The sequence below is a fragment of the Littorina saxatilis genome, linkage group LG9, assembly GCF_037325665.1.
Source record: "Littorina saxatilis isolate snail1 linkage group LG9, US_GU_Lsax_2.0, whole genome shotgun sequence".
NCBI lineage: Eukaryota > Metazoa > Mollusca > Gastropoda > Littorinimorpha > Littorinidae > Littorina > Littorina saxatilis.
This window is the reverse complement of record NC_090253.1, coordinates 19193120-19219206: the sequence shown is the minus strand read 5'-3', so window position 1 is coordinate 19219206 and position 26087 is coordinate 19193120. Positions and strand designations below refer to the sequence as shown.

General features: G+C 46.8%; 1 protein-coding gene across 3 annotated transcripts in view; it reads left to right on the top strand.

The window, feature by feature from the left end:
• LOC138975527 (uncharacterized) overlaps positions 1 to 26087 on the top strand; it is a 76539-nt gene that overhangs the window by 41931 nt on the left and 8521 nt on the right. For 2 of the 3 annotated variants that reach the window (XM_070348233.1, XM_070348234.1), the window contains 17 exons: positions 1678 to 1748; positions 4681 to 4838; positions 5374 to 5610; positions 6065 to 7090; positions 7706 to 7800; positions 9114 to 9310; positions 9790 to 10129; positions 10813 to 10990; positions 12023 to 12210; positions 12515 to 13206; positions 13821 to 15322; positions 15888 to 16098; positions 20206 to 20642; positions 20888 to 23356; positions 24034 to 24365; positions 25188 to 25505; positions 25764 to 25850. In XM_070348233.1, the coding sequence (XP_070204334.1) occupies positions 1678 to 1748; positions 4681 to 4838; positions 5374 to 5610; positions 6065 to 7090; positions 7706 to 7800; positions 9114 to 9310; positions 9790 to 10129; positions 10813 to 10990; positions 12023 to 12210; positions 12515 to 13206; positions 13821 to 15322; positions 15888 to 16098; positions 20206 to 20642; positions 20888 to 23356; positions 24034 to 24365; positions 25188 to 25505; positions 25764 to 25850 (8538 nt within the window). Of the gene's footprint in view, positions 1 to 1677; positions 1749 to 4680; positions 4839 to 5373; positions 5611 to 6064; positions 7091 to 7705; positions 7801 to 9113; positions 9311 to 9789; positions 10130 to 10812; positions 10991 to 12022; positions 12211 to 12514; positions 13207 to 13820; positions 15323 to 15887; positions 16099 to 20205; positions 20643 to 20887; positions 23357 to 24033; positions 24366 to 24990; positions 25153 to 25187; positions 25506 to 25763; positions 25851 to 26087 lie in introns of those variants that run through there. The other variant, XM_070348235.1, reaches the window with a different exon arrangement.

Below are 26087 nucleotides of genomic sequence, written 5' to 3'. Positions count from 1 at the left end.
CGGCCATAAGACGAAATATGAACAGACAGTTCTACAGACACAGAAGCGTAATGATATAAAGTATTCCAGTCCTTAAGAGGCAAAATGTTTAGCCTGTAGGATATTAAAATTCCGTGTTGTTTTGACACAGAAGGACTATTATATGTGTGACAGGGGAGGCTACCGCTCCTTTCACAGCAGACTCTGCACCCGAGTTGTTGGCCTTTAAAAGTCAACACCCGTGGATTGTGGAAATCTGTTTGTGATGGGGTCTGGTGGTTTCCGATTGTCTGTATGTTCATGGAAACCTTCGGGTTTGCATAACAGTTTTTATAGGGCTAAGAAATTAGCCCTAACATTTTCAATCCTGTTTGATTGCACTTCGCCTCCCGAGGTGATCGTAGTGTTTCGGCACTCGGTTACATATGAAATCTTCTTCCCCACCTTGCATAAGCCTTCAATTCCTCACCTGACATGCGGCAACTTTCGAAATAAATCACTCACACTCCTTCCCGTAAAACCAGTTCTGTTCAGTGTCGATGATGTTCCCAGACTTGTACATGCATCCCTTCACGTAGACACATACCAAGAATCATCATCCTCAATGCTTTCTTTGCAAAGTTGGAATTGTTGTGATGAATTAATTTCACAGATTGCCTCCTGTGTTCTAAAATGTCTACTCCGTACATATAGTACCCAGGCTGTTAAGTGCTGGTACGTGTACAAGTGGAGGGACGTTCTTATTCTATGTAAAAGCCTCGCCAGTTCTGAGATGTTTTGGAGTACAAATAATGTCAGAGTTTCCGGTCCCCCCACCGCGTTTTCCTCCCAATCATCGAACTTGTTTTCACCCTTAAAAATATCAATTAAAAGTTTGTGATGTGATAGACTAAACAAGAAAATGTACCCTACTCCGACACCCAGGGGACACAGCTCGCACGAGTTCCGGGGAATAAAAAGCTACATGCGTCTGGGTTACACAAAAAAAGAAGTCTTCAATCCTTAAAATAAAAAAATGTTTCCGACCTACTAATTTTGGTTTACTTTTGGCCTCGTCATCGGAAGCGAGCATTCAGACGAATTCCGGAAATAACTCTGTCAAGTTTTTATGAGCAAAAAAGGGTTGTCTTTCCTTGGAAAAAAGAGGGCTAACAAAACCACGTGACAAAATAGGCCCATTGTTATTGAGTTGCGTGTCTTACACGTGCTCGATGACAACGTGTACCAACACCCCGCGTGACAGTGATTGGCGTACAAAATCCCGCGGGTTTGTTTGCCCTCTTTTTTTTCTCATTTGTTTGTTTGTTTGTTTGTTTGTTTGCTTAACGCCCAGCCGACCACGAAGGGCCATATCAGAGCGGTGCTGCTTTGACATATAACGTGCGCCACACACAAGACAGAAGTCGCAGCACAGGCTTCATGTCTCACCCAGTCACATTATTCTGACACCGGACCAACCAGTCCTAGCACTAACCCCATAATGCCAGACGCCAGGCGGAGCAGCCACTAGATTGCCAATTTTAAAGTCTTAGGTATGACCCGGCCGGGGTTCGAACCCACGACCTCCCGATCACGGGGCGGACGCTTTACCACTAGGCCACCCGTGCCGGTGTTTTTTCTCTCATCAAAAGTTATTTCCGAACATCGTCTATTTCAAGGAGAGGCCTGTTCCTTTAATTATGTTGTTTCTACCACCAGGGGTGAGTGCTGGGGGTGCTATTGGCCTGGCTTTCAACGTCGAGGTCAAGTCCACTGACTCCTTGATGAAGGTGAGCTGACAGTACAGTCTTCTTCTGAACACACACACACACACACACATACACGCGCGCGCTCACGCACGCACACATACACACACACACGCACGCAGACACGCATGCACGCACGCACGCACACATATACACATACAAACACGCATACACACACCAACACACATACACACACACACACACACACACACGCACACACATACACACACACACACATGTTAAATATGTTTTTGTTAAATATGAATTGTTTGGTTTGTTGGTAACTTGCTCGCTTGCTAGCTTGTTGCACTCAGTGTGTTGTAAGGACCTGGCTGGCATATTTAGGCACAAGCTTGGGTTGTGATCACTTTTGTTGGGAAGTCACTAACGAACGGTCACGGTTTCTGTTCGGATCATTCTAAAATCAACGCTGGAAATAAAACTGTGTGAGAAATCTTCTGCCTGATCGCCGATAGATGGGATGATTTATTTTCTTCAATGCTCAAAGAGTGCAATACATGAGATACACACACAATCTATATTTACACCCCCGGTATAGGGGTGTGTATAGGTTTCACTCGATGTGTTTGTTTGTTTGTGTGTGTGTTTGTGTTCGCATATAGATCTCAAGAATGAACGGACCGATCGTCACCAAACTTGGTGAACAGGTTCTATACATTCCTGAGACGGTCCTTACAAAAATTGGGACCAGTCAAACACACGGTTAGGGAGTTATTGGTGGATTAAGATTAAGAGTGATATATTAATGGTCAATTGTTTCTTTGGGTGTGTGTTTGTGTTCGCATATAGATCTCAAGAATGAACGGACCGATCGTCACCAAACTTGGTGAACAGGTTCTATACATTCCTGAGACAGACCTTACAAAAATTGGGACCAGTCAAACACACGGTTAGGGAGTTATTGGTGGATTAAGATTAAGAGTGACATATTAATGGTCAATTGTTTCTTTGGGTGTGTGTTTGTGTTCGCATATAGATCTCAAGAATGAACGGACCGATCGTCACCAAACTTAGTGAACAGGTTCTATACATTCCTGAGACGGTCCTTACAAAAATTGGGACCAGTCAAACACACGGTTAGGGAGTTATTGGTGGATTAAGATTAAGAGTGACATATTAATGGTCAATTGTTTGTTTGGGTGTGTGTTTGTGTTCGCATATAGATCTCAAGAATGAACGGACCGATCGTCACCAAACTTGGTGAACAGGTTTTATACATTCCTGAGACGGTCCTTACAAACATTGGGACCAGTCAAACACACGGTTAGGGAGTTATTGGTGGATTAAGATTAAGAGTGACATATCAATGGTCAATTGTTTCTTTGGGTGTGTGTTTGTGTTCGCATATAGATCTCAAGAATGAACGGACCGATCGTCACCAAACTTGGTGAACAGGTTCTATGCATTCCTGAGACGGTCCTTACAAACATTGGGACCAGTCAAACACACGGTTAGGGAGTTATTGGTGGATTAAGATTAAGAGTGACATATTAATGGTCAATTGTTTGTTTGGGTGTGTGTTTGTGTTCGCATATAGATCTCAAGAATGAACGGACCGATCGTCACCAAACTTGGTGAACAGGTTCTATACATTCCTGAGACGGTCCTTACAAAAATTGGGACCAGTCAAACACACGGTTAGGGAGTTATTGGTGGATTAAGAGTGACATATTAATGGTCAATTGTTTCTTTGGGTGTGTGTTTGTGTTCGCATATAGATCTCAAGAATGAACGGACCGATCGTCACCAAACTTGGTGAACAGGTTTTATACATTCCTGAGACGGTCCTTACAAACATTGGGACCAGTCAAACACACGGTTAGGGAGTTATTGGTGGATTAAGATTAAGAGTGACATATCAATGGTCAATTGTTTCTTTGGGTGTGTGTTTGTGTTCGCATATAGATCTCAAGAATGAACGGACCGATCGTCACCAAACTTGGTGAACAGGTTCTATACATTCCTGAGACGGTCCTTACAAAAATTGGGACCAGTCAAACACACGGTTAGGGAGTTATTGGTGGATTAAGATTAAGAGTGACATATTAATGGTCAAAGGGAAATAACTGTCTGTCTGACTGTCTCTCTGTCTCTCTGTTTCTCTGTCTCTCTGACTTCTGACGTCTGACTTCTGACTTCTGACTTCCGACTTCCGACTTCCGACTTCTGACTTCTGACTTCTGACGTCTGACTTCTGACTTCTGACTTCCGACTTCTGACTTCTGACTTCTGACTTCTGACGTCTGACGTCTGACTTCTGACTTCTGACTTCTGACTGTCTCTCTGTCTCTCTGTTTCTCTGTCTCTCTGACTTCTGACTTCTGACTTCTGACTTCTGACTTCCGACTTCTGACTTCTGACTTCTGACTTCTGACTTCCGACTTCCGACTTCTGACTTCTGACTTCTGACGTCTGACGTCTGACTTCTGACTTCTGACGTCTGACTTCTGACTTCTGACTGTCTCTCTGTCTCTCTGTCTCTCTGTCTCTCTGTTTCTCTGACTTCTGACGTCTGACTTCTGACTTCTGACTTCTGACTTCTGACCACACTTGTTAGCAGTGCCTGCTCAGTTGGTGGCAGTGAGAATGCTAAGGACGGGGGTGTTTTTCCTACCTCGGAGGAATTTCTTGTTCAGGTGAAATTCAAAAATAGAATCCCGAATGAATTATGTCAACAGTCCGCCATTTCGCTAGGACACTTGAACATGCAAAGTTTATATATATCGAAATTTAAAGTCAAAATCATCGCCTTTCACTACGATTTTGCTTCAGTTTTAAGACACTGCAACGGTTCTCTCTGTCTGTAAAGTTTGGTACCTTGAAGCAGCTTCATTGAATTTTGGACACTGTTCTAGAATTTTACCAAAATTAGTTTGTGCCAGTAAATTTGGGGCGGTTCAGTATCTTAAAGCCTGTCTGTGTTGGTGTCTTGCAGGCTGTGGTCACGCCATGGGCATCTTGCAAGGCGGAAGCCGGTGTGTCGGTCAGCATTTTCATCGTGGCTTTTGGTGTTGACCTTCAGGCATGGCTGATGAAGACACGCTTCCCCCTGACTGTCATCAGCAACTACACCAAGCAGCCTGTCGTGCTCACGTAAGTTACACTTGTTGTGTTTAACTTCCCTTCGCTTCGCTTCCCTTCACTTCCCGTCCCCTCCTTTCCCTTCCCTTCATTTCCATTCCCTTCCTTTCCCTTCCCTTCCCGTCCCCTCCATTCCCTTCCCTTCCTTTCCCTTCCCTTCCCTTCCTTTTTACTTCCCTTTCCTTCCTTTTTGCTTCCCTTCCTTTAGCTTCTCTTCTTTTTTCCTTCCCTTCATGTTCGCTTCCTTCCACTTCCCTTCCCTTCCCACCCCATACCTCCCCTTCCTTTTTGCTCGCTTCCTGTCCCTTCCTTTTTGCTTCCAGTCCCTTCCCTTCCCTTCCTGTCCCTTCCTGTCCCTTCCCTTCCTGTCCCTTCCCTTCCCTTCCTGTCCCTTCCCTTCCCTTCCTGTCCCTTCCCTTCCCTTCCCTTCCCTTCCCTTCCTGTCCCTTCCTGTCCCTTCCCTTCCCTTTCTTTTTGCTTCTCGTCCCTTCCCTTCCCTCCCCTTCCTTTTCGCTTCCCTTCACTACAGTCTTTATTCTCCTTGCAGAAAGAGGATCGACCTGGAGCTCATCCCTCTCGAGTTCAAGCTGGTGGCGTGGTTCGAGATCAAGATCAAGATCGGAATCGGTTGGTTCAGCTTCACCCTCTTCAGGAAGAGGTGGTCCAAGACTGTCTGGTCCTGGAGAGCCTCAGGCGTCCGAGGCACCGTCTGGGAGAAAACGGAAGAGAAAAATGCGCTGGGTCCTCCAAGGTTCCCCTACTGTACAAAGGTGGCCGAGCTGTGGTGAGTATCATGCCTGTTGAGCTAGAGGACCACACAATAATGTCCAAGGATAATTTATTAGTTGGTTTTGTTGTCTTACAGTTAGTGAAGTTTTGACATGTTTGTCATTTAAATTCTAAAAATTCAAATTCAAATTTCAATTTCAATCAGAGATTCGACAATGATTGCATTGTATTCTTTCTCGTTTCCTGAATCCAAATATCTCAGAACATTGGTTTGTGCCAATTAGTTCCAATGCTTTGCGGAGACCAGCACGACCCGACTCGGTCTTCGGGTTTCGGTTAGCCAAGTCTTACTAGTCTCAGTGATGACTGGTTTTCAGTGTTGATCTTTTAGTTTCAGGCCGACAGATTTACTAAATCTTTTGAGATTGCTTCACGCGTCTTGTTATCCTTTAAAAATCCTGCTATGAGTACGCCAAAGTTTCTTATACAAGTAATCTCTCGTCGTGCAGCTCTGCGGCAGGGAGAAGAAGACGCGCCGTCGGTAACGACGGTCCCGCACAGTGCCTGGTCAAGCAGCTGCCAGGTCGTCACCCTAAGGATGCCGCCTTCTCTCTGGACTTCAGCGTGGAGGACGAGCTGAGCGATCTCACCATCTCCTACGCCGTGGGCGACTACCCCGGGGGCACCAACGTGCTGCCTTGGACCCCCATGCGCGGCAACACACTCACGGTGACGGACAAGCTCCCATGTGGCAAGCCCCTGTACTTCCTTGTCCGCGCTGTCAACTCTGGAGGTCTGGAGACCGTAGCGGAGTGTTCCTTGTCCACCTTCGACTGTTCCTTCCCTGACGGCAGAGTGGACATGGCCAGCAAGTGCACCAGCCACAGAGACAAGCTCTCCGCCACGGTCGTGGTGTACGAGGACTCTGAGCTCAAGATGGACGAGCTTTTCCACAGCTTGGGGTTCGGACCCGGCTCCCAGGGCCACGAGGTCGTCGGCTGGACGCCGCTGGTTCTGCAGAGCACGCACAGTCGTGACGGCGTGGAGGGTCCTCTGCAGCACTTTACTGCAGCCCGCGAAGGACGGTTGGATTTCTCTCCTGAGACGGCTCTGAAGACTGACAACGTGGAGGAGTGTGCCGGCGAGTGTCTGAAGCTGTACCAGTGCGTGGCGTTCTCCTACAACGCGGTGACCTACATCTGCGAGCTGCAGCCCGTGGTGGAAGGCGTCGCGGCTCAGCGGGTGAAGGACGGACACTTCTTCACTTACGAGAAGCTGGGCAAAGGCTACAGCGCGCAGGTGACCTTCACCGACCTCCCCTTACGTCACGGGGTCCGGTACTACGTCAATAGTCAGGTGCAGAACGTGCTGGACTACCGGTCCGTGCTGACGTCACGAGGGACCACCGTGGACCACACGCCCCCTGAGCCGGGCTACTTGGGGGAGGGGGCGGTGGAGGTGCCAGAGACTGCTGACCGCTGTTCCGTGTCTATCATTCAGCGATGCGTGGATCCGGCCAGCATTCTCACTCACAGGTCAGTAGTTCCTACCGTGTGTGTTTTTTTTAAGCAGTGGACAGTGAAATTCTGAATTCATGCTCAAATTAACGGATTTCTTAATCAAAAAACACGAAAGGAATGTTATGGGAACGTTTAATTTATGGCAAAACAAATACGTTACGTTCGTTGATCTTCGATCCCGCGGTCGTTTAAGTGGATAGACAGACAATCATTTATAATACAGAAAAAAACTTATCTCAATTTTTTTTCCAGAAGTTCGTTCGGAAGACACACGCGAGACAATGATTAGACGGTGTTAACGATTTTCTAGTATTACCGTGAGGTGAAAAGATGACGAGGAATTAAGGACGTATTCTACATTGTTTTCCTGAGATATTTCACAACAGCTCCAAGATGTTGATCAACATATTGCTGCATAAAAAAATCTTTTTGTTTTATTACTCAAACAAAGGACTGCGGATTTTGTTCTCTATCTGCCATATTTTGCTGCCAAAAAAACCCATTTTTTAAACAAGAGCAAGTTGTGTTTATGTTCGTTGTCTTGTGAGGAAAGCTAACTATCTTCATGTACAATAACACATAAATTCACATCCCATTTTCTCTCTAGCTAAGTGTGCTTTGTTTCTGCAGAAAATTCATCGACGGAAGAGGAGGTACGACTGTACTTAACGGCAAGAAGCGAGGCCACGAGCTGAGGTTCACCATGGATAACACTCATGCGTCAGGTAAGGCATAGGACCAAAATCATAGTTATGTTAACCCGGCCAAACCTATTTTGTGCTGCTGACCCTATAGGGGCGGGGATATAGCTCAGTTGGTAGCGCGCTGGATTTGTATGCAGTTGGCCGCTGTCAGCGTGAGTTCGATCCCAGGTTCGGCGGAAATTTATTTCAGAGTCAAATTTGTGTGCAGACTCTCTTCGGTGTCCGAACTCCCCCCCGTGTACACTACATTGGGTGTGCACGTTAAAGATCCCACGATTGACAAAAGGGTCTTTCCTGGCAAAAATTGCTTAGGCACAGTTAATAATTGTCTACCTATACCCGTGTGACTTGGAATAATAGGCCATGAAAGGTAAATATGCGCCGAAATGGCTGCAATTACTGGCCGTATAAAATTTCATCTCACAAGGCATCACTGCAGAGCGCCTAGAACTGTACCCACGGAATATGCGCGATATAAGCCTCATTGATTGATTGATTGATATAACTTGTTGTTGTTGTGGTGGTTTTTTTGGTTGTTTGTTGTTAGCTTTTTGTTTTTTGAATATTTGAGGGTTTCTTAGCTTTCGAGAATCTTTAGCAAGGGATTTTACTTGTGTGGTATTACTATTAGCGTGAGGATTTTTTTATTTGAAGTTTGATCTTTCCCATAACTATTAGTTTTGTAGTAGGAAAGAGTTATTGCCCAGGATGTGAAACCCAGCAAAGCGCATAGCCTTCTTTCCGTCGCTAATATCAGCAAAGAAAGAAATCAGTCACTTCTAAGATATATTTGAAAATGCATACTTCTCTGCTTCCGGGTTAAGTATATATCGTAAAACATAAACATTAAGTAAGGGGTCGATGCGATGAAGCACCTGATTGACTGAAACTCATAGAGTGGACTTACATCTTTTGAGCACGAAACTCCCCGTATGGTTTTCATTGTGTTGGATGTGGATACAGCCACCTTCTTATAAGTAGCTTGGGTTTTTTCAGCGTTAAAACAGGGTGGGATGTGTTGACGAGCAATGTCTGATGTGGATCTTTTTTCATCGTTGCCATTTTTTACAGATGAAAACCACAGTCTTTGTGAGACTTTCCTGAGAATTTATCTTTCTTCAGTTAGCTATTATGGACTGATCAGCGATGTTTCGCGTCGCTCTTTTTAATGTTCGTAATTTTTAATGATGGATACCTCAGTTTATCTGGAAATGTATCGGGAAGTAATTTATTTCTCAGCAAGCTAGCAGGGGCTGAAACATACAAAATGTGCCATTAAAGCATTCAATTAATCTTTCATGCAGTCGACATAATAACCTTGACCTTGTTTTCAGCGAACTGGGACGGGTTCAAGGACAGTGAGTGTGGTATCCGTGGTTACACGTGGGCCGTAGGAACAACTGCTTGCGGAAGTGACGTAAGTGGGTTTATGGACCCCCACACCACTCTCTCCGACCCTCTGGATTGGCCCAACGTGGGCATCGCCAAAGGCCTTGAACTTGAGGATGGGTCATACTACGTCACTGTGAAGGTATGGAACAACACTATGACGTAAAGTACAGTATAGTATAATGGCATACAATGAAACACAGTAGAGTGCAATAAACATAATACAATACAATAAAACACAATGCAATATAATACAATACAATGGAATGCAGTGCAATACAATGCTGTACAATGCAAAACAGTTAAATTAATCTTCATTTCTTCCAGTACGGCTTAGCAAACGCGAGATAAGTATAAAATGTGTAGTAAAATTCGCAGAAAGCAAAAGGAAATAATACAACCACACTCTCATCATCTTATCAGTTATGTGAAACATTAACAGACAGAACTACCATTTGGAAAATGTGGTATATGGTGGTAACTTCAGCCATTACTTGATTACTAAAAGAAGCGTAGTGTTTTGCTTTTTAAGACAACATCGTTTATTGGCCGTCTTTAAACAGATTGATTCCTTTGCCACTCCCTTCACAAAATAAGCATTACCATCAAACCTCTTCACAGGCTGTGAGCGACATCAAACTTGGAGGAGACCTGGTAACAACGGTCTGTCACTCCACCCCCTTCTTCGTCGATACCAGCCCTCCCGTCATCGAAAGCGTCGATGACGTCATTTTTGATGACGGCTTCCGCCTTCTCGCAGTCTACTTCAAAGTCGATGACGCTCTTTCCGGCGTCGCTAAGTTGGAGTTTGGTCTGGGGAGGACCCGACATGACGTCATGATACGGGGTTACCGGCCGTTTGAGATCCGAGGAAAGGCAGGAAGCACGTTCTTGCTGGACGAAGAATTTCAAACAGGGTCAGGTGTGGCGGCCTGGATTCGTCTGAAGGTCACTGACAACGGTATGTGTGTTTGTTTGAAGTAGTTGGTATTTAGCGATATAACTCGATAGTATGTGGTTAGCTGCGTTATGCTAGCCCCTTTCTATTTCATCTTTGGTGACTTGTATCTTGTTAGCTTTTAGTTCTTGAAGATCAGTTACACCGAATCTATACAGCCCAGAATGCGGATAATCAGCTTGCAGGCAAATCTTAACTCGAATATATTTTCGATGACAGAATAATAAAACGCTTAAAGTTGTTCGAAGTGCGTTTTATGGTGTCAGTATCTTGCAACCTTTAACTGTGAAGTTACTTAGCAAGTCAGTTTATTGACATTTGTCTTAATTTGTGGATGTTTTTTCTGTCTTAAAAGTCTTCAGCTTGCCTTATTTTTGTATGAATTAAGTTCGAATAAATAAGTTAAATAAATGTTTAAAAACACTGCATGGATGTTGCTAGGCTTCATTTACTGCGCAGCAAGTTTCCCAAAAGACCATAAGAGTAAGGCTATTGTCAAAAGTTTCAGCCACTTCTTGGAGCCATCCTATCGCCCGCATTGAGAACATTCGACAGCTCTGTAAAAATGGCGGCAAAGATTTTGGCGACTTGAAATACTTGTTGGCGTTTGGCTCCCTGCTGACGGCAAACGACATGCCTTAATAGTACTTGCATGACACGAATATTCCGCTCTCTCTCCTCCTCAGTGGGTCTGACAGCGACAGGCAGTGGCAATGTCCCCATATTGTTGGACAGCAGTCCACCAGTGGCGGGAGAGGTGCTGGACGGAGACAAACTGGGTCACAACACGTGCTGCACGGCCAATGCTACTGCCCTGTGTGTCCAGTGGAGAGACTTTGAGGACCCACAGTCCCACATTCACAGGTAAGTTTTGATTGATGGAGACCGATTTTACCATGGAGAAATTGCAGTGGAGAGGCTTCGAGGATCCGCAGACTCACATTGTTTTGAATTTCTTGAAAGATTTACTGTCCAATATTCACATTAATGGGTAATTTTTCAATGACAGAGAACAACTTTGTTTTGAATATATTTGGAGGATTCACAGCCCCAAATTCACAGAAAAGTTTTAGATAATGGAAACACAGACTTCAAAGATCCGCGGTCTCACATTCACGTGGAAATTTTAATTGATGGAGACCCAATTTGCAATGGAAAGAATTTAAGGACCCACACCCACGGGTAATTTTTAAATGACGCAGACCCACTTTGCTATGGAGAGACTTAGAGGATCCATAGTCCAACATTCACGTGTTTAATTTTAATTGACGCATGCCAGCTTTGTAGTGGTGAGATTCGGAAAAGTCACAGTCCCACAATCACAGCTTAGTTTTGAATGATGAAGGGACAAGAGTCTTTTAGGATTTACAGTCTCCTATTCAGAGGTCACAGGTTGATCGATTTTGAGGATCTAAAGTCCAATATTTTACAAGTACGGTAAGTTTTTAGTGATAGATACCAACGTTGCTGTGATCGGATTGGATGATCATCTGTCCAACATTCAAAGATAAGTTTGGAGGGATGGATATACCCATTTTCCAGTGGATAGACTGTAAGGTTTAACAGTCCCTTATTCGCATTCAAAAGTAATTTTAGAATGATTGGAACTAAGTTTGCTCTATTGACGTTTGGAGGGAGTAAACGGAAGAAAAGAATTTTGTTTTATTTTTTTATTTTCAAAATGTGTTTGTTCGGTTTTTTTCTTTGCTTGAATATTTCTTTGTCCAGAATACATAATCCAAAATATGATTATGCACGAGGTTTGACAAGAATGTATATCTCTTAGTTGCTGTTTTTCCAAACGCACATGAAAACGCAGTTACCTCAAGAAACGGTCAGCAGTCTCCTATTTGAAATCAGTACATTTACCGGTTTTCTTTTATCACACACACACAGCTACCTTTGGGGAGTGGGCCGCACACCTGGAGCGGACAATGTGGTGTCCTTCACCAGACTGTCCAGAACTGACCGTCACACGTGCGTGACCGACCTGACCCTTGTCCACAACGTCCGCTACTTCTCCACCATCGTCGCCTTCAACAACGCCCTGAACCAAAAGTCTGTCAATGTTTCCAGTGACGGTGGTAGGTTAAATGTATTTATAAAGGTTGTTTGTTTGTTTTTTGGTTTTTTGTCGCGTGTGTCTGTGTGTCTGTGTCTGTCTGTGTTTGGGAAGTAGTTGTTAAAAGCTTAACACTTTGTTGGTGTTAAGCATTTTTAAGAGGTTTCATTGGTTTTTTTTAATTAGGCCTTTTAGATAGTGTGTTATTTCAGCGGTCACTGGATCCTAAGTTCATCTACGCAGCAGTTGAGAGCTATAATCGGAGGTAAATCTAATTTGGAATATTGAAGGTTATTATTGAAATTGTTACTTTTATTACTTTTTAGTGCTGGTAGACCTGACTCCACCAATTGCTGGTCGGGTAGTCGACGGTGACGACATCAACAATGACGTAGATTATACGTCAGAGGCTGCCAGCATAGCTGCGGCATGGGAAGGCTTCAGTGACCCTGAGACTGGCATAGACTCCTACACCTTGTCTGTCTTCGTCAACGACGTCCTGAAACACACTGATTCAGACATTCACGACGAACAGTTCGTGGATCATTCCTTGTCGCTGAAACACGGCGACACAGCTCACGTGGAAGTGACGTCATTCAACAAAGCAGGCAGTGACGTCAAAGTGACGTCAGACGGACAGACCGTGGACCACACACCTCCAGAACTCATCCGCATCGGAACGGCCCACATGTCAGCTTTCCAAAACGACGCCACATCTTTAGACTTTGTCTGGGAATTTCGGGACAGCGAGTCTTGGGTTAAAGAACACCGATACTCAGTTTATCAACGGTTACGAGGAGCAGAGACACTGTTTTGGCCAAAGGGAGCAGATCATCAGGTCATCAGGGTCGACCCAGCAGCAGAAAACTCGACAGAAGACCTTCAGCTGCAGAGCCTGTCCCTGGTGAATGGAGCCTCGTACGTTCTGCAAGTGACGGCTGTCAACCGTGCCAAGATGTCCGCGACTGCCAGATCCCAAAGGGTTACCATAGATACCACTCCGCCCGTCGTAGAAAAGGTGAGTCGGCAGAATCTTACGCTTGCAATATGGCTACCTTAAATATGTTATGTTGCACTGATTTGAGATGGAATTTCAACCGAAAAGGACAAGTTGGTAACACTTTCTGCTTGCCGCCTTTCTTAATAATTAATGGTAGCCTACACTAAAAATAAATGGAATTTTAATTGAAACGGTTATTTGGTAGTGTGAGTAACCATGGACAAGGAAAGAAATGGATATGAATAGCTGAAGAGGGTCATAGGTACCTAAATTTAGGTAATGGTAGGATGAACGCTGTTGTTAATGGACACTGAAGTTATTTCATTTGCAAATCAATTTGTTAGCCGGGCGGTTCGTTCGTTATTGTTAGTTGTAAGCCCTACAAGGTGTTGGACCAATAGTGAATACGTTACCAAGTAAATTGATGTGTGTATACATAAACGAATACGATTTGTGGGTCACAATAAAAGAGATCGGAGAAGTTTGCAGGGAGAGCGAATGATACAGTGACGTTAGCCACGTACACTTATCTTCCGTGAAATACTTAAAAGAAAACTGCATATTCTTATGTACGATTTTTAATATTGCCAGCTTTATTCGTAGTTATAAACTTTCTATATTCCATTTTCTAGATCCGCATATCCCCACCCGGCAGTCCAGAAGAGGTAAACGAAGAGGGAGAAGTTGAACACATCGAAGGAGAACCCCTTACCGTGTCTTGGAAGGCTCACGATTATGAAAGCGGTCTTGCCAACGTTCAGCTATGCGTCGGGCTTCTCAACTCTGACTGCCTGACATCCTCGGGCAAAGTGCTTTCACTGGACGAGAATGATCTCCACAGTTCCACGGCTGTTCTGGACGAGACTGACCTCCAGGTGTCGACAGAGGACAGCAAGGTGGTGTACGAGGTACTGCTGGTGACGGTCAACGGAGCGGGTCTCAGGTCCCCAGTGGCGAGGTCTAGACCCATCGTGGTGCTGCGAGGCAACGTGGCCGGGGAGGTGCTGGACGGAACGACAGGCGAGGACCAAGACCTCACCAACGACAACTCAGGCGTCTCGCTCCTCTTCTCCAACTTCAGCAGCGAGGCGTGCGGCATAGAGAGCTACGAGTGGGGCGTGGGATCCTCACCCTGCGAGACCGACGTCTTGCCCTTCTCTGACTTTGGGCTGGTCGTCGACCCCGACGTGGAGGGATCGGGAAGCGCTCACGCGGAAGTGACGCTGGAAGAAGGGAAGACTTACTACACTGTCGTTCGCGCCAGGACCGGCCACGCTTGTCACGAGCCTTACATCGTGTCCTGCTCTGACGGGATCACCATAGACACCACTCCGCCTAGGCTGTCCTTCTTCAGGTCGTCTTCTTCATCTCCTTCCTCCTCCATGTTGAACGTGCAGCCTCTCACCTCCCAGGACGTCGTGTACCAGACAGTGGATGACCGGCTGGAGGTCGGATGGAGCGCGGAGGATCTTGTGGGTGTCAACGGCTCTCGGCTAACCCTGCATCCTCTGAACCCTGCTGCTCGGCCTCTTGACGTCCCTACCGTGTCTTCACAGCCCTGGTCCGTCCAGCTTGCTTCAGCGTCGGGAGAATCTGTCCTGTCTACTCTCTGGGTTGTGGACAATGCTGGCAACGAAGCGGAGGCTTTCCTGCCGACTGTGATGCTCGATATTACAAGACCTGCACTGGAAGGCCTCCAGTGTACGGAAGTTGTGTCTGCAAAGTCTTCGCTGGTGACCTGCAGCTGGCAGACCGTGGCGGAACCCCACAGCGCTCTGAACACGATAGAGTTTGGCCTGGGTAGCGGTCCCGCATTCCCTGACTTGCTCGACCTGACTGCCGTGCACTTGAACGATTACCGTTGGCACTTCGATTCCAGAGTAATACTGGTTGACGGTTTTGAGGAACTGTTTGACTTCTACGTCATCGCCAGGGTGACCAACGCGGCTGGCTTGGAGGAAACAACATCAGCATTGGTCAGAAGAGACGTCACTCCGCCTTCAGTCTCTAACATCATCGTTGTGACGTCTCCCGTTCCCGGCGTGTCAAGAGCACAGCAGAGATGTCAGCCTACACGGGATTTCATCGAGATTGATCTCATTGATGCCCGTGACGATGAGTCCGGTATACTCAGGTAAGCATGTGTAGATATTTCTGGTCGAGGGAGTACGTACTTTCAGCCTGTGTTCTTCACACGTACCATTTTGTAGAAAACCTTAGAATCGTCCCTGCTTTTGCCTTGGATAAGAGCATTTGTGACCCTCCACCACGGAATGAGTCGCATGTCACCTTTGCATGATTTTCATATTTTTACATTTTCCTAAAGAGTTTTTTATGCTCTATCCAGTGGCGAAAACCGTGTTAGAAAAGAGCGAAAACTGTTTGAGTTATAAGCCTGTGACTAAGGTGACCCTCACACTGTTACCAGAAACTCCCCGGACTTATATATTAAGCCTAGCGCAGAACCGCGCGAGGTGACATGCGACTCATTTCGTGGTGGAGGGTCACATTTTTCCATTAAGGAACATACCAACATTCCACAGCGTGGCAACTTTCTGTGCTGAGTGGATTGTTTGTTTGTTTGTTTGTTTGTTTGATTGATTGCTAAATTTGGGGTTCCAAATGCTAGTTTGTCCTCTTGAGCGAGTCTCCAGTGTTTTGAAAGTCTGTGTCTAAGCATACTCGTTGCTCTTTTTCAGTGTGGAGATAGCTCTGGGAACTTCAAGAGGTACTTCTGACATCCACGCGTTTCTGCCTTACACAATGGTTGACGGAGTCTACGCCAAAGGTGGCCTTGACCTGACACCAGGTTCAACTGTCTACGTCACAGCTAAAGTGACCAATGACGTGGGGCTGTACACTGTCGTCATGTCAGAGAGTGTGGCTGTTAGCTCGGACCCATGGCTTGAGGTTAGTGGTTGTTGTTTTTAACGTCTCTTCAACCGATATGGGTATGTGGTGAAACAGTTTTGAAACTCTAGACCTACATTGTGTTCAGCTAATAGTAATATGTCTTTACAACGTCATAACAATGAGCGTTTATCTGTGTGGTTTAAAAACACGGAAAATCGGAGTGAGACACTGAGAGGCAAAACTCTGTGTTGTTACTTGGCCTTAAATCGAAACATGTTTATTTTATAAAGCACAAGAGAGAGAGAGAGAGAGAGAGAGAGAGAGAGAGAGAGAGAGAGAGAGAGAGAGACACACACAGAGAGACACAGAGAGAGACAGACAGGCAGGCAGACATACAGGCAGGCAGGCAGGCAGGCAGGCAGGCAGGCAGGCAGACAGGCAGACAGGCAGACAGACAGAGACAGAAACACACAGAGTGAGAGACAGACGGACAGACAGAGACAGACAGAAACACACAGAGTGAGAGACAGACGGACAGACAGACAGAGACAGAAACACACAGAGTGAGAGACAGACGGACAGACAGACAGAGACAGAAACACACAGAGTGAGAGACAGACGAACAGACAGACAGAGACAGAAACACACAGAGTGAGAGACAGACTGACAGACAGACAGAGACAGAAACAGAAAGACACAGAGTGAGAGACAGACTGACAGAGACAGAAACACACAGAGTGAGAGACAGACGGACAGACAGAGACAGAAACAGAAAGACACAGAGTGAGAGACATACGGACAGACAGACAGAGAGACAGAAACAGAAAGACACAGAGTGAGAGACAGACAGACGGACAGACAGACAGACACACACAGAGTGAGAGACAGACCGACAGACAGAGAGAGACAGAAACACACAGAGTGAGAGACAGACAGACGGACAGACAGAGACAGAAACACACAGAGTGAGAGACAGACGGACAGACAGACAGACAGAAACACACAGAGTGAGAGACAGACGGACAGACAGAGACAGACAGAAACACACAGAGTGAGAGACAGACGGACAGACAGACAGACAGAAACACACAGAGTGAGAGACAGACGGACAGACAGACAGAGACAGAAACACACAGAGTGAGAGACAGACGGACCGACAGAGAGAGACAGAAACACACAGAGTGAGAGACAGACGGACAGACAGACAGAAACAGAAAGAAAGAGAGAGAGAGACAGACCGACAGACAGAGACAGACAGAAACACACAGAGTGAGAGACAGACGGACAGACAGACAGAGACAGAAACACACAGAGTGAGAGACAGACGGACAGACAGAGAGAGACAGAAACAGAAAGACACAGAGTGAGAGACAGACGGACAGACAGACAGAGACAGAAACACACAGAGTGAGAGACAGACGGACAGACAGACAGAGACAGAAACACACAGAGTGAGAGACAGACGGACAGACAGACAGAGACAGACAGAAACACACAGAGTGAGAGACAGACGGACAGACAGACAGAGACAGAAACACACAGAGTGAGAGACAGACGGACAGACAGAGACAGACAGAAACACACAGAGTGAGAGACAGACGGACAGACAGAGAGAGACAGAAACACACAGAGTGAGAGACAGACGGACAGACAGACAGAGACAGAAACACACAGAGTGAGAGACAGACGGACAGACAGACAGAGACAGAAACACACAGAGTGAGAGACAGACGGACAGACAGAGAGAGACAGAAAGACACAGAGTGAGAGACAGACGGACAGACAGACAGAAACAGAAAGACACAGAGTGAGAGACAGACGGACAGACAGACAGAAACAGAAACACACAGAGTGAGAGGCAGACGGACAGACAGACAGAGACAGAAAGACACAGAGTGAGAGACAGACGGACAGACAGACAGAGACAGACAGAAACACACAGAGTGAGAGACAGACGGACAGACAGACAGAGAGAGACAGAAAGACACAGAGTGAGAGACAGACGGACAGACAGAGAGAGACAGAAACACACAGAGTGAGAGACAGACGGACAGACAGACAGAGACAGAAACACACAGAGTGAGAGACAGACGAACAGACAGAGACAGAAACACACAGAGTGAGAGACAGACGGACAGACAGACAGAAACAGAAACACACAGAGTGAGAGGCAGACGGACAGACAGACAGAGACAGAAACACACAGAGTGAGAGACAGACAGACAGACAGAGACAGACACAGAAAGACACAGAGTGAGAGACAGAGAGACAGAAACAGAAACACACAGAGTGAGAGACAGACAGACAGACAGACAGAAACAGAAAGACACAGAGTGAGAGACAGACGGACAGACAGACACAGAAAGACACAGAGTGAGAGACAGACAGACAGAAACAGAAACACACAGAGTGAGAGACAGACGGACAGACAGAGAGAGACAGAAACACACAGAGTGAGAAACAGACAGACGGACAGACAGAGACAGAAACACACAGAGTGAGAGACAGACGGACAGACAGACAGACAGAAACACACAGAGTGAGAGACAGACGGACAGACAGAGACAGACAGAAACACACAGAGTGAGAGACAGACGGACAGACAGACAGACAGAAACACACAGAGTGAGAGACAGACGGACAGACAGACAGAGACAGAAACACACAGAGTGAGAGACAGACGGACAGACAGAGAGAGACAGAAACACACAGAGTGAGAGACAGACGGACAGACAGACAGAAACAGAAAGACACAGAGTGAGAGACAGACCGACAGACAGAGACAGACAGAAACACACAGAGTGAGAGACAGACAGACAGACAGACAGACAGAGACAGAAACACACAGAGTGAGAGACAGACGGACAGACAGAGAGAGACAGAAACAGAAAGACACAGAGTGAGAGACAGACGGACAGACAGACAGAGACAGAAACACACAGAGTGAGAGACAGACGGACAGACAGACAGAGACAGACAGAAACACACAGAGTGAGAGACAGACGGACAGACAGACAGAGACAGAAACAGAAAGACACAGACAGAAAGACACAGAGTGAGAGACAGACGGACAGACAGAGAGAGACAGAAACACACAGAGTGAGAGACAGACGGACAGACAGAGAGAGACAGAAACACACAGAGTGAGAGACAGACAGACGGACAGACAGAGACAGAAACACACAGAGTGAGAGACAGACGGACAGACAGACAGACAGAAACACACAGAGTGAGAGACAGACGGACAGACAGAGAGAGACAGAAACACACAGAGTGAGAGACAGACGGACAGACAGACAGACAGAAACACACAGAGTGAGAGACAGACGGACCGACAGAGAGAGACAGAAACACACAGAGTGAGAGACAGACGGACAGACAGACAGAAACAGAAACACACAGAGTGAGAGACAGACGGACAGACAGAGAGAGACAGAAAGACAGAGTGAGAGACAGACGGACAGACAGACAGAAACACACAGAGTGAGAGACAGACGGACAGACAGACAGAGACAGAAACACACAGAGTGAGAGACAGACGGACAGACAGAGACAGACAGAAACACACAGAGTGAGAGACAGACGGACAGACAGAGAGAGACAGAAACACACAGAGTGAGAGACAGACGGACAGACAGACAGAGACAGAAACACACAGAGTGAGAGACAGACAGACAGACAGACAGAGACAGAAACACACAGAGTGAGAGACAGACGGACAGACAGACACAGAAAGACACAGAGTGAGAGACAGACAGACAGACAGACAGACAGAGACAGAAACACACAGAGTGAGAGACAGACGGACAGACAGACAGAGACAGAAACAGAAAGACACAGAGTGAGAGACAGACGGACAGACAGACAGAGACAGAAACAGAAAGACACAGAGTGAGAGACAGACGGACAGACAGAGAGAAAGCTTTCCACTGCGCTTAAAGCCCAACGTCGGTGGGCGGCAATTGTAGCTTTAGTTTCTCGTGCTGGCAACACAGTCAATAATTTTGCTCGGTGGCCTTCTACTCAAGGCTTCGTCTCCTGGAGACGGATGTTCGGCTTTAACTTAATTGCGCTCTTTGTGTCTTTATGTCCTCTCACCTTTTGTGAAATCATCTCCGGCATGTTCCTACTTAAAGCAAGTAACTGAACATTGTGTGCACACAGGTTCACGACGGGCCCGGGCCTCACGATGCCGATGGCCAAGCCGACCGCAACATCATCCAAGGTCACTGGAGGTTCGCTGACCCGTGTCCGATCCTCTCGGCCGAATGGTCGGTCACGGAGCTGGGCAGTGGCCGAGTGATCATGCCCTTCACCACCCTCCCGGACAGCAGACGTCGTTTCTATGACGACACAGTTTCCCTGGTCAACACGAAGACTTACGTCAGTCATGTTAGGATCACGGACGCGCTGAATCGCACATTCACTGCCTTTTCGGATGGAGTGACGGTGTCTGCGGGAATTCCCACTACAGCGTCTGTGTGGGAGGGTTTTGCTGATGGTATGGACGTGGACTTCCAGCAGTCTCTTAATGAGATCGATGCATCCTGGGACGATTTCGGGGATTCCCGTTCTGCCTTGCCTTCAGAACGAGTTGTCAGGTAAGGGTGGAGAGATGGGTGTAGAGGAAGAGTGCGTGAAGAAGATTTAGGCAGAGTGATGCAATGCGATGAAAGAGGGTGTCGGGAGCACATCTAGTTGGGGTTTGTTTGAAGTGATTTGATGTAATTGTGTGACTATCAAACGTAGCACTTCCATATTTCTGTAGAAATCCTCAGTCGTCGGTGCAGTGATTACTTTTGATTTATCTGTATCGTTAGTTCTTGTTCCATCTTCATTTCCACAGGTACGAAGTTGCACTTGGTACGGACCCACTGAGGCAAGACACACAGACAAACGTCCATCGCTTTGTTGACGTAGGATTATCCAACACCCACACTTTCACCGGCCTGAACCTCCAAGCCAAAAACGTCACCTACTACGTCACCGTCAGGGCGCACAGTCTTGCCGGGACGTTTTCCGAGGGCTATTCCGACGGCGTCAAAGCTGGCTACTCCGATGACATCACGCCAGGCAGAGTAGACGTGGATCCTTACCAAAGCGACACGACAAGAATCAGAGTAGCCTGGGAGGGGTTCGAGTCCGACATGGGGAACATGAGGTACCACGTGGGGGTCAGTTCTGGGGAGCCAGATTGGGGCAACAGTTCCAGAGACTGTGAGGAGTTCTTGACCTCACAGTCAGTGCTTGACGTCAAGGAACTTCAAGTCGCAGACTCTCCTGACGCGTTCAGCGTGGAAGGCTTGAGCCTTCGTCACAACGACACGTACTTCGTCACGCTGCTGGCAGAGGACTTGCTGTCCAGATGCTCGGCGGTTGTCAGCCTTCCCATCTTGGTGGACACTACCCGCCCTGTGACGGGTACACTGGCCATGGACGGGTATGATTCGGGTCCCGCTGTCTACCTTCAGTCCACAGAAACTGTCGCTGTTGATCTTGGGACTTTTGCTGACCCCGAAAGCAGCATCGCGGTTGTTAGGGTGGATCTGATTCAAAGCGATAACTGTGGGAATCCTGACACACAAGAAGGAGTGGTTATTGACACGGTTACAGCAGAGAATGAACTGAGAGTGACACTGAGAGGGCTGGACCTTCAAGAAGGCGTTGCATACGTGCTACGAGCCACAGTCTTCAACGGAGCGGGGCTGGAAACCAACGCCAGCACCAAGCCTTTGCTTCTCGCACTGTCTCAGCCTTCGCCAGGGACGGTCAAGCTAGGGGACAGCTGGACTGGAGAGGAGTCTCTCTTCCAAAGCCAACAAGACCAAGTTCATGGCACTATCGCTATCCTCCCTGTTGGCTCCGACACAGCCTGTGACACTGAGAGGAGCCTAGTCTCCGCAGAAAACGAACAAGCCTGGACTGCTCTGACTGGATCATTCTCCCAGAACAAATCCGTCGTCGAAAACTCGCAGATTTTGTTAACTGTTCAGCACAGCGCTCGTCTTATTAGTCTAGAAAAAGCAGCTGTTAAACATAGCAATCTGACTTTGACCGAAGGGATGTACTCATTCCGACTGACGCCTGCTACTGGTGTTAACATCTTGACGGGACTAACGATGGGCTCACCAAATTGGCTGCCGCCGTTCCACGCCATCAACGAAGCTTTGACAAAGGATGGCAACATTGGCGGTTGTCAAATCAATGTCGACATGTGTGACCAGAACACTACCATGGAGGAATTGCCTTCGGGCGATGGGTACGGCTTTGGGATTTCTGTTTTGGAAATAGAAAGTACGACGAAGCTGATGTTCTGGGTTCAGGATAATTCCAAGCTAAAACGGTCAATAATACCTTTGGATTCTGACCCCGTTTCAACGAATACCCAGTACACTTTCCAACTGACACGTTCTGCCAAAGGTTTCTGGCAAATAGACCTCCTGGTAGATGGACAATCAAAATCCACCGTCGACGGCTTTGCATTTCCAACGGAGTTCACTCTAAGCTTTTATACGTGGAACATGGATGGGTATTTCCCGCCAGTCACAGACCCCTTTAACCCTTTCCATACCGTGGCCAAACTGACGTCAGCGATGGTTCCTCTGCCAGACCGCCCCCTGTGTGCCTACGGGGCAGCTTTCCACGACAGCAAAAGCGGTGTCTACGAGGTTTGGGCTGGTGTGTCTAACAGCATGTCTGCCGCGGGTAACGTGTCCCCCTTCCGTCTGGTCAAGCGGTTCTGCCTGCCGTGTCTAACGGAGTGTAGCAGCATCTGCTCAGTATCCTGCATTAACGATTCTGTCATTGAAGACTTTCTCGTTCTTCCCTTCGCTCTAAACAACTTGAGCTTAGAGGCTTGGAAAGACGCTGTGAACGGAAGCCTGCCTGCACAGTCCCTGTCTACCGATGATGCGTCAGAAAATGCTAATTCCTCAAACGGGTCGTCTTTCACAACGAGTTCCCCAGAAGACTTCAACGGTTCAGACGATGTCAGCAACTCCACCGCGGTTGAGCTCAACGCTTTCCGCCTGCCCATGTACTATGTCGACGTGAAGATCGTCACCCACAGCGGGAAGACAACGCTGTCCAAATCCCCCGCACTGACCGTGGACACCTCTCCCCCCTCTGTTGACCGCTTGGTGACCACCGACCCGTCCTACTCGGACCAGGAGCCCTCCGAGTTCATAGGTACCAACGAGACAGTGGGAATGCAGTGGGCGGTGTCGGAGGGCGTGTCCGATGTGGTGGCGCAGTGGGTCAGCCTAGGATCCGAGCCAGGAGCCGACGATGTGCTGGCATTGTTGGAGATTGGCAGGTGAGGACTTTGTGTTGTGAGAGAGATACTGGAAAGTTTTGTTCAGGAGATGAAACTTAACACAATAAATAGTGCTAGGGCTGAAAGAAAGACATGGTAAGCAGAGAGAGAGAGAGAGAGAGAGAGAGAGAGAGAGAGAGAGAGAGAGAGAGAGAGAGACATATATAATACGTATATTCAAAATGGTTTAAGGGAAAAGAAGAGAAAGCCGTGACTTTTTCAAAGCTTGTCTGTTATATTACAAATAACTTGACCCCATTGAAATCAGGTCAGTTATCGAGAACAAAAGAACAGAACTTCCCTTTAAGAAACCTAACCTGGAGTTTAGTGCATTGAGTTCACCAGCAACGCAAATAGCAAAACGTGTTTTAAAACTAGGCTTTATTCATATATGATAGGGCTTTTCACTCTCATGATAGGCTTAATACACAATGACAGGCCGGCTTGACACTCTCATGGCAGGCATTTGATTTACACTCTCACGACAGACATTTTCACTCTCATTACAGGCATTTACACTATCACGACATGGTTTTACAATCACATGACAAGGCTTTAATCTACAGTCTCTGGAAGGCTTTACACACACACGACAGGGATTTACACTCTCATGACAGGGCTTTACACACACATGAGAAAAATAATCCTCATAACATAGAAATGCTCCTCCTCAACAGGGCCGCAACATCTCACGTGCTCAAAAACCTCAGCCACCTTCTCCAGGACGAGACGACCTACTTCGCCAATCTGCGAGTGACCAACGCTGCCGGACTGTCCACAACGTCAAACGTCAGTTTCACAGTGTCCACTGGAATTCCGGACCTCTTCCAGCAGCAGAATATCCAGGGCAACAGAAGGCGAAGGTCAAACGAAGGTCAAACTGCAGAACCTAGTTTCGAGGGAGTGGCGTCTGTGAAGAACATCTCAGGCATCCCTGTTGCCTTTTTGGATCCCAGTGAGAACCTCGTGGTGAATCTTCCCCCTGTTAACAGGAAGATTTTGTATGTAGGTGAGTACGTATTTTGGGGACGGGTAACGTAAACGCAGCCAAGAAGAGGAATTTACTCCGCCTGCGGTGAGGGTGGCCCGAGCTCAATGGTTATATCTACTTTTTCAATACATGTACCTTTATTTGGCAGTTTGCATATAGATTTTGTAAGTAATATATGTGCATTCGTGGCCGGTTAAATAATGTTTTCGAAATTTCATCGTAGGCCTGGAAGATGGATTTTATCATGAGTTTTTTCAGTACGTTCGGCATAGGCAGGGCTCTCACTTTCATCCCCACAGACTGGTTGATTGGTAATGCCTACACAGAATGATCAATTAGCAATGACTTACAACAACAAAATCTTCATCCCCACAGAATGGCCAAACGGCAAAAAGCCAATCCCTAAGAAGTCCACACTTCCATCCCTCGAAGAAAGGTCAATTAGCAATAACTAAACAAATTCTCACTTTCATTCTCATAGAACGGTCAATCGGCACCCAAGGTGATAACGGCTAACCCTAAAGCATGTGGCCAAGGTCCAGAATGGTCAAATGTCAATGCCTAAGAAGTCCACATATTCATTCCCCAGAAAATACCCAGTTTGGTAATACCTTAGACTAAATCATCACTGTCGTCCTCACAGAATGGTCAATCGGCACGCGCAGTGGAACAGGCGACATTTTGCCCAAGGTGATAGTGGCCAACCCTAATTCGTCACGCAAGTGGCCATAGTCCAGAATGGTCAAATGTCAATGCCTAAGAAGTCCACAGTTTCATCCCTCAGAGAATGCTTAATTTTGGTAATACATAAAAACAAAATTCTCACTTTCGTCCTCACAGAATGGTCAATCGGCACCCGCAGAGGAGCAGGCGACATTTTGCCCAAGGTGATAGTGGCCAACCCCAACGTGACGCAAGTGGCCATAGTCCACGGCCGCGTGGAGATGAACGGGTTCATTACCAACATCACAGTCAGGGACTACGCCAAGAACAGTTTCCGCCCTTCTCCGTCAAACAACACAAGCGGGGAAGAGGAGGAGGATGATTCAGGATCCCTGTTCAGGATGGAGCCGGGTCGGTGTGTGAGCCAGACCTTGTACGGAGTGTCCAAGTCTCACAGGGAAAATCCTGTGGATCTTACGCCCCTGTGCTTCATGCGTAAGTTGCGCTTGTCTTAAAAAGTGGACGCCTAGATCAAGCTGAAGCGAGCTTATTATCATTGCGCCCCAATTATCGTTTTTATTTCCTGTCTGAATCAGCATAAAATGCAATCGAAAGCTCGCATATGGCTTCATGGACTTTGTTAGTGTTTATGTGCTGTAAATGAAACCTTTATCATAACATGATATAACATATATCGTTCATTAATACTTAAGTAAGGTTACTGTACTTAATGTGTTTATTTTGTAATGACAGGTCCAGATGATCATCTGCTTACCAGTGAGGATTCTGCATCACCGGCTCGTGTGTCACTTCGAAATGGCATCAATGTTACTATGTCGGGTGAGCTTATTATCATTTCTTTGTTAATCTTGTATGATTTACATCATGTCGAGGCGTCTTTTAAAAAATACATAAAGTACGGAACATCGATATCCTTGCTGCATATCTTGAAAAGGCAAAAGACTACATTAGATAAGCAAATTTGCATGAAGGTGAAGCTACAAATCTGCATAATATAAAGACACATAGAGACGGTAAGACTAATTTTACACGCTGAAAATTCCCATGAACACACTG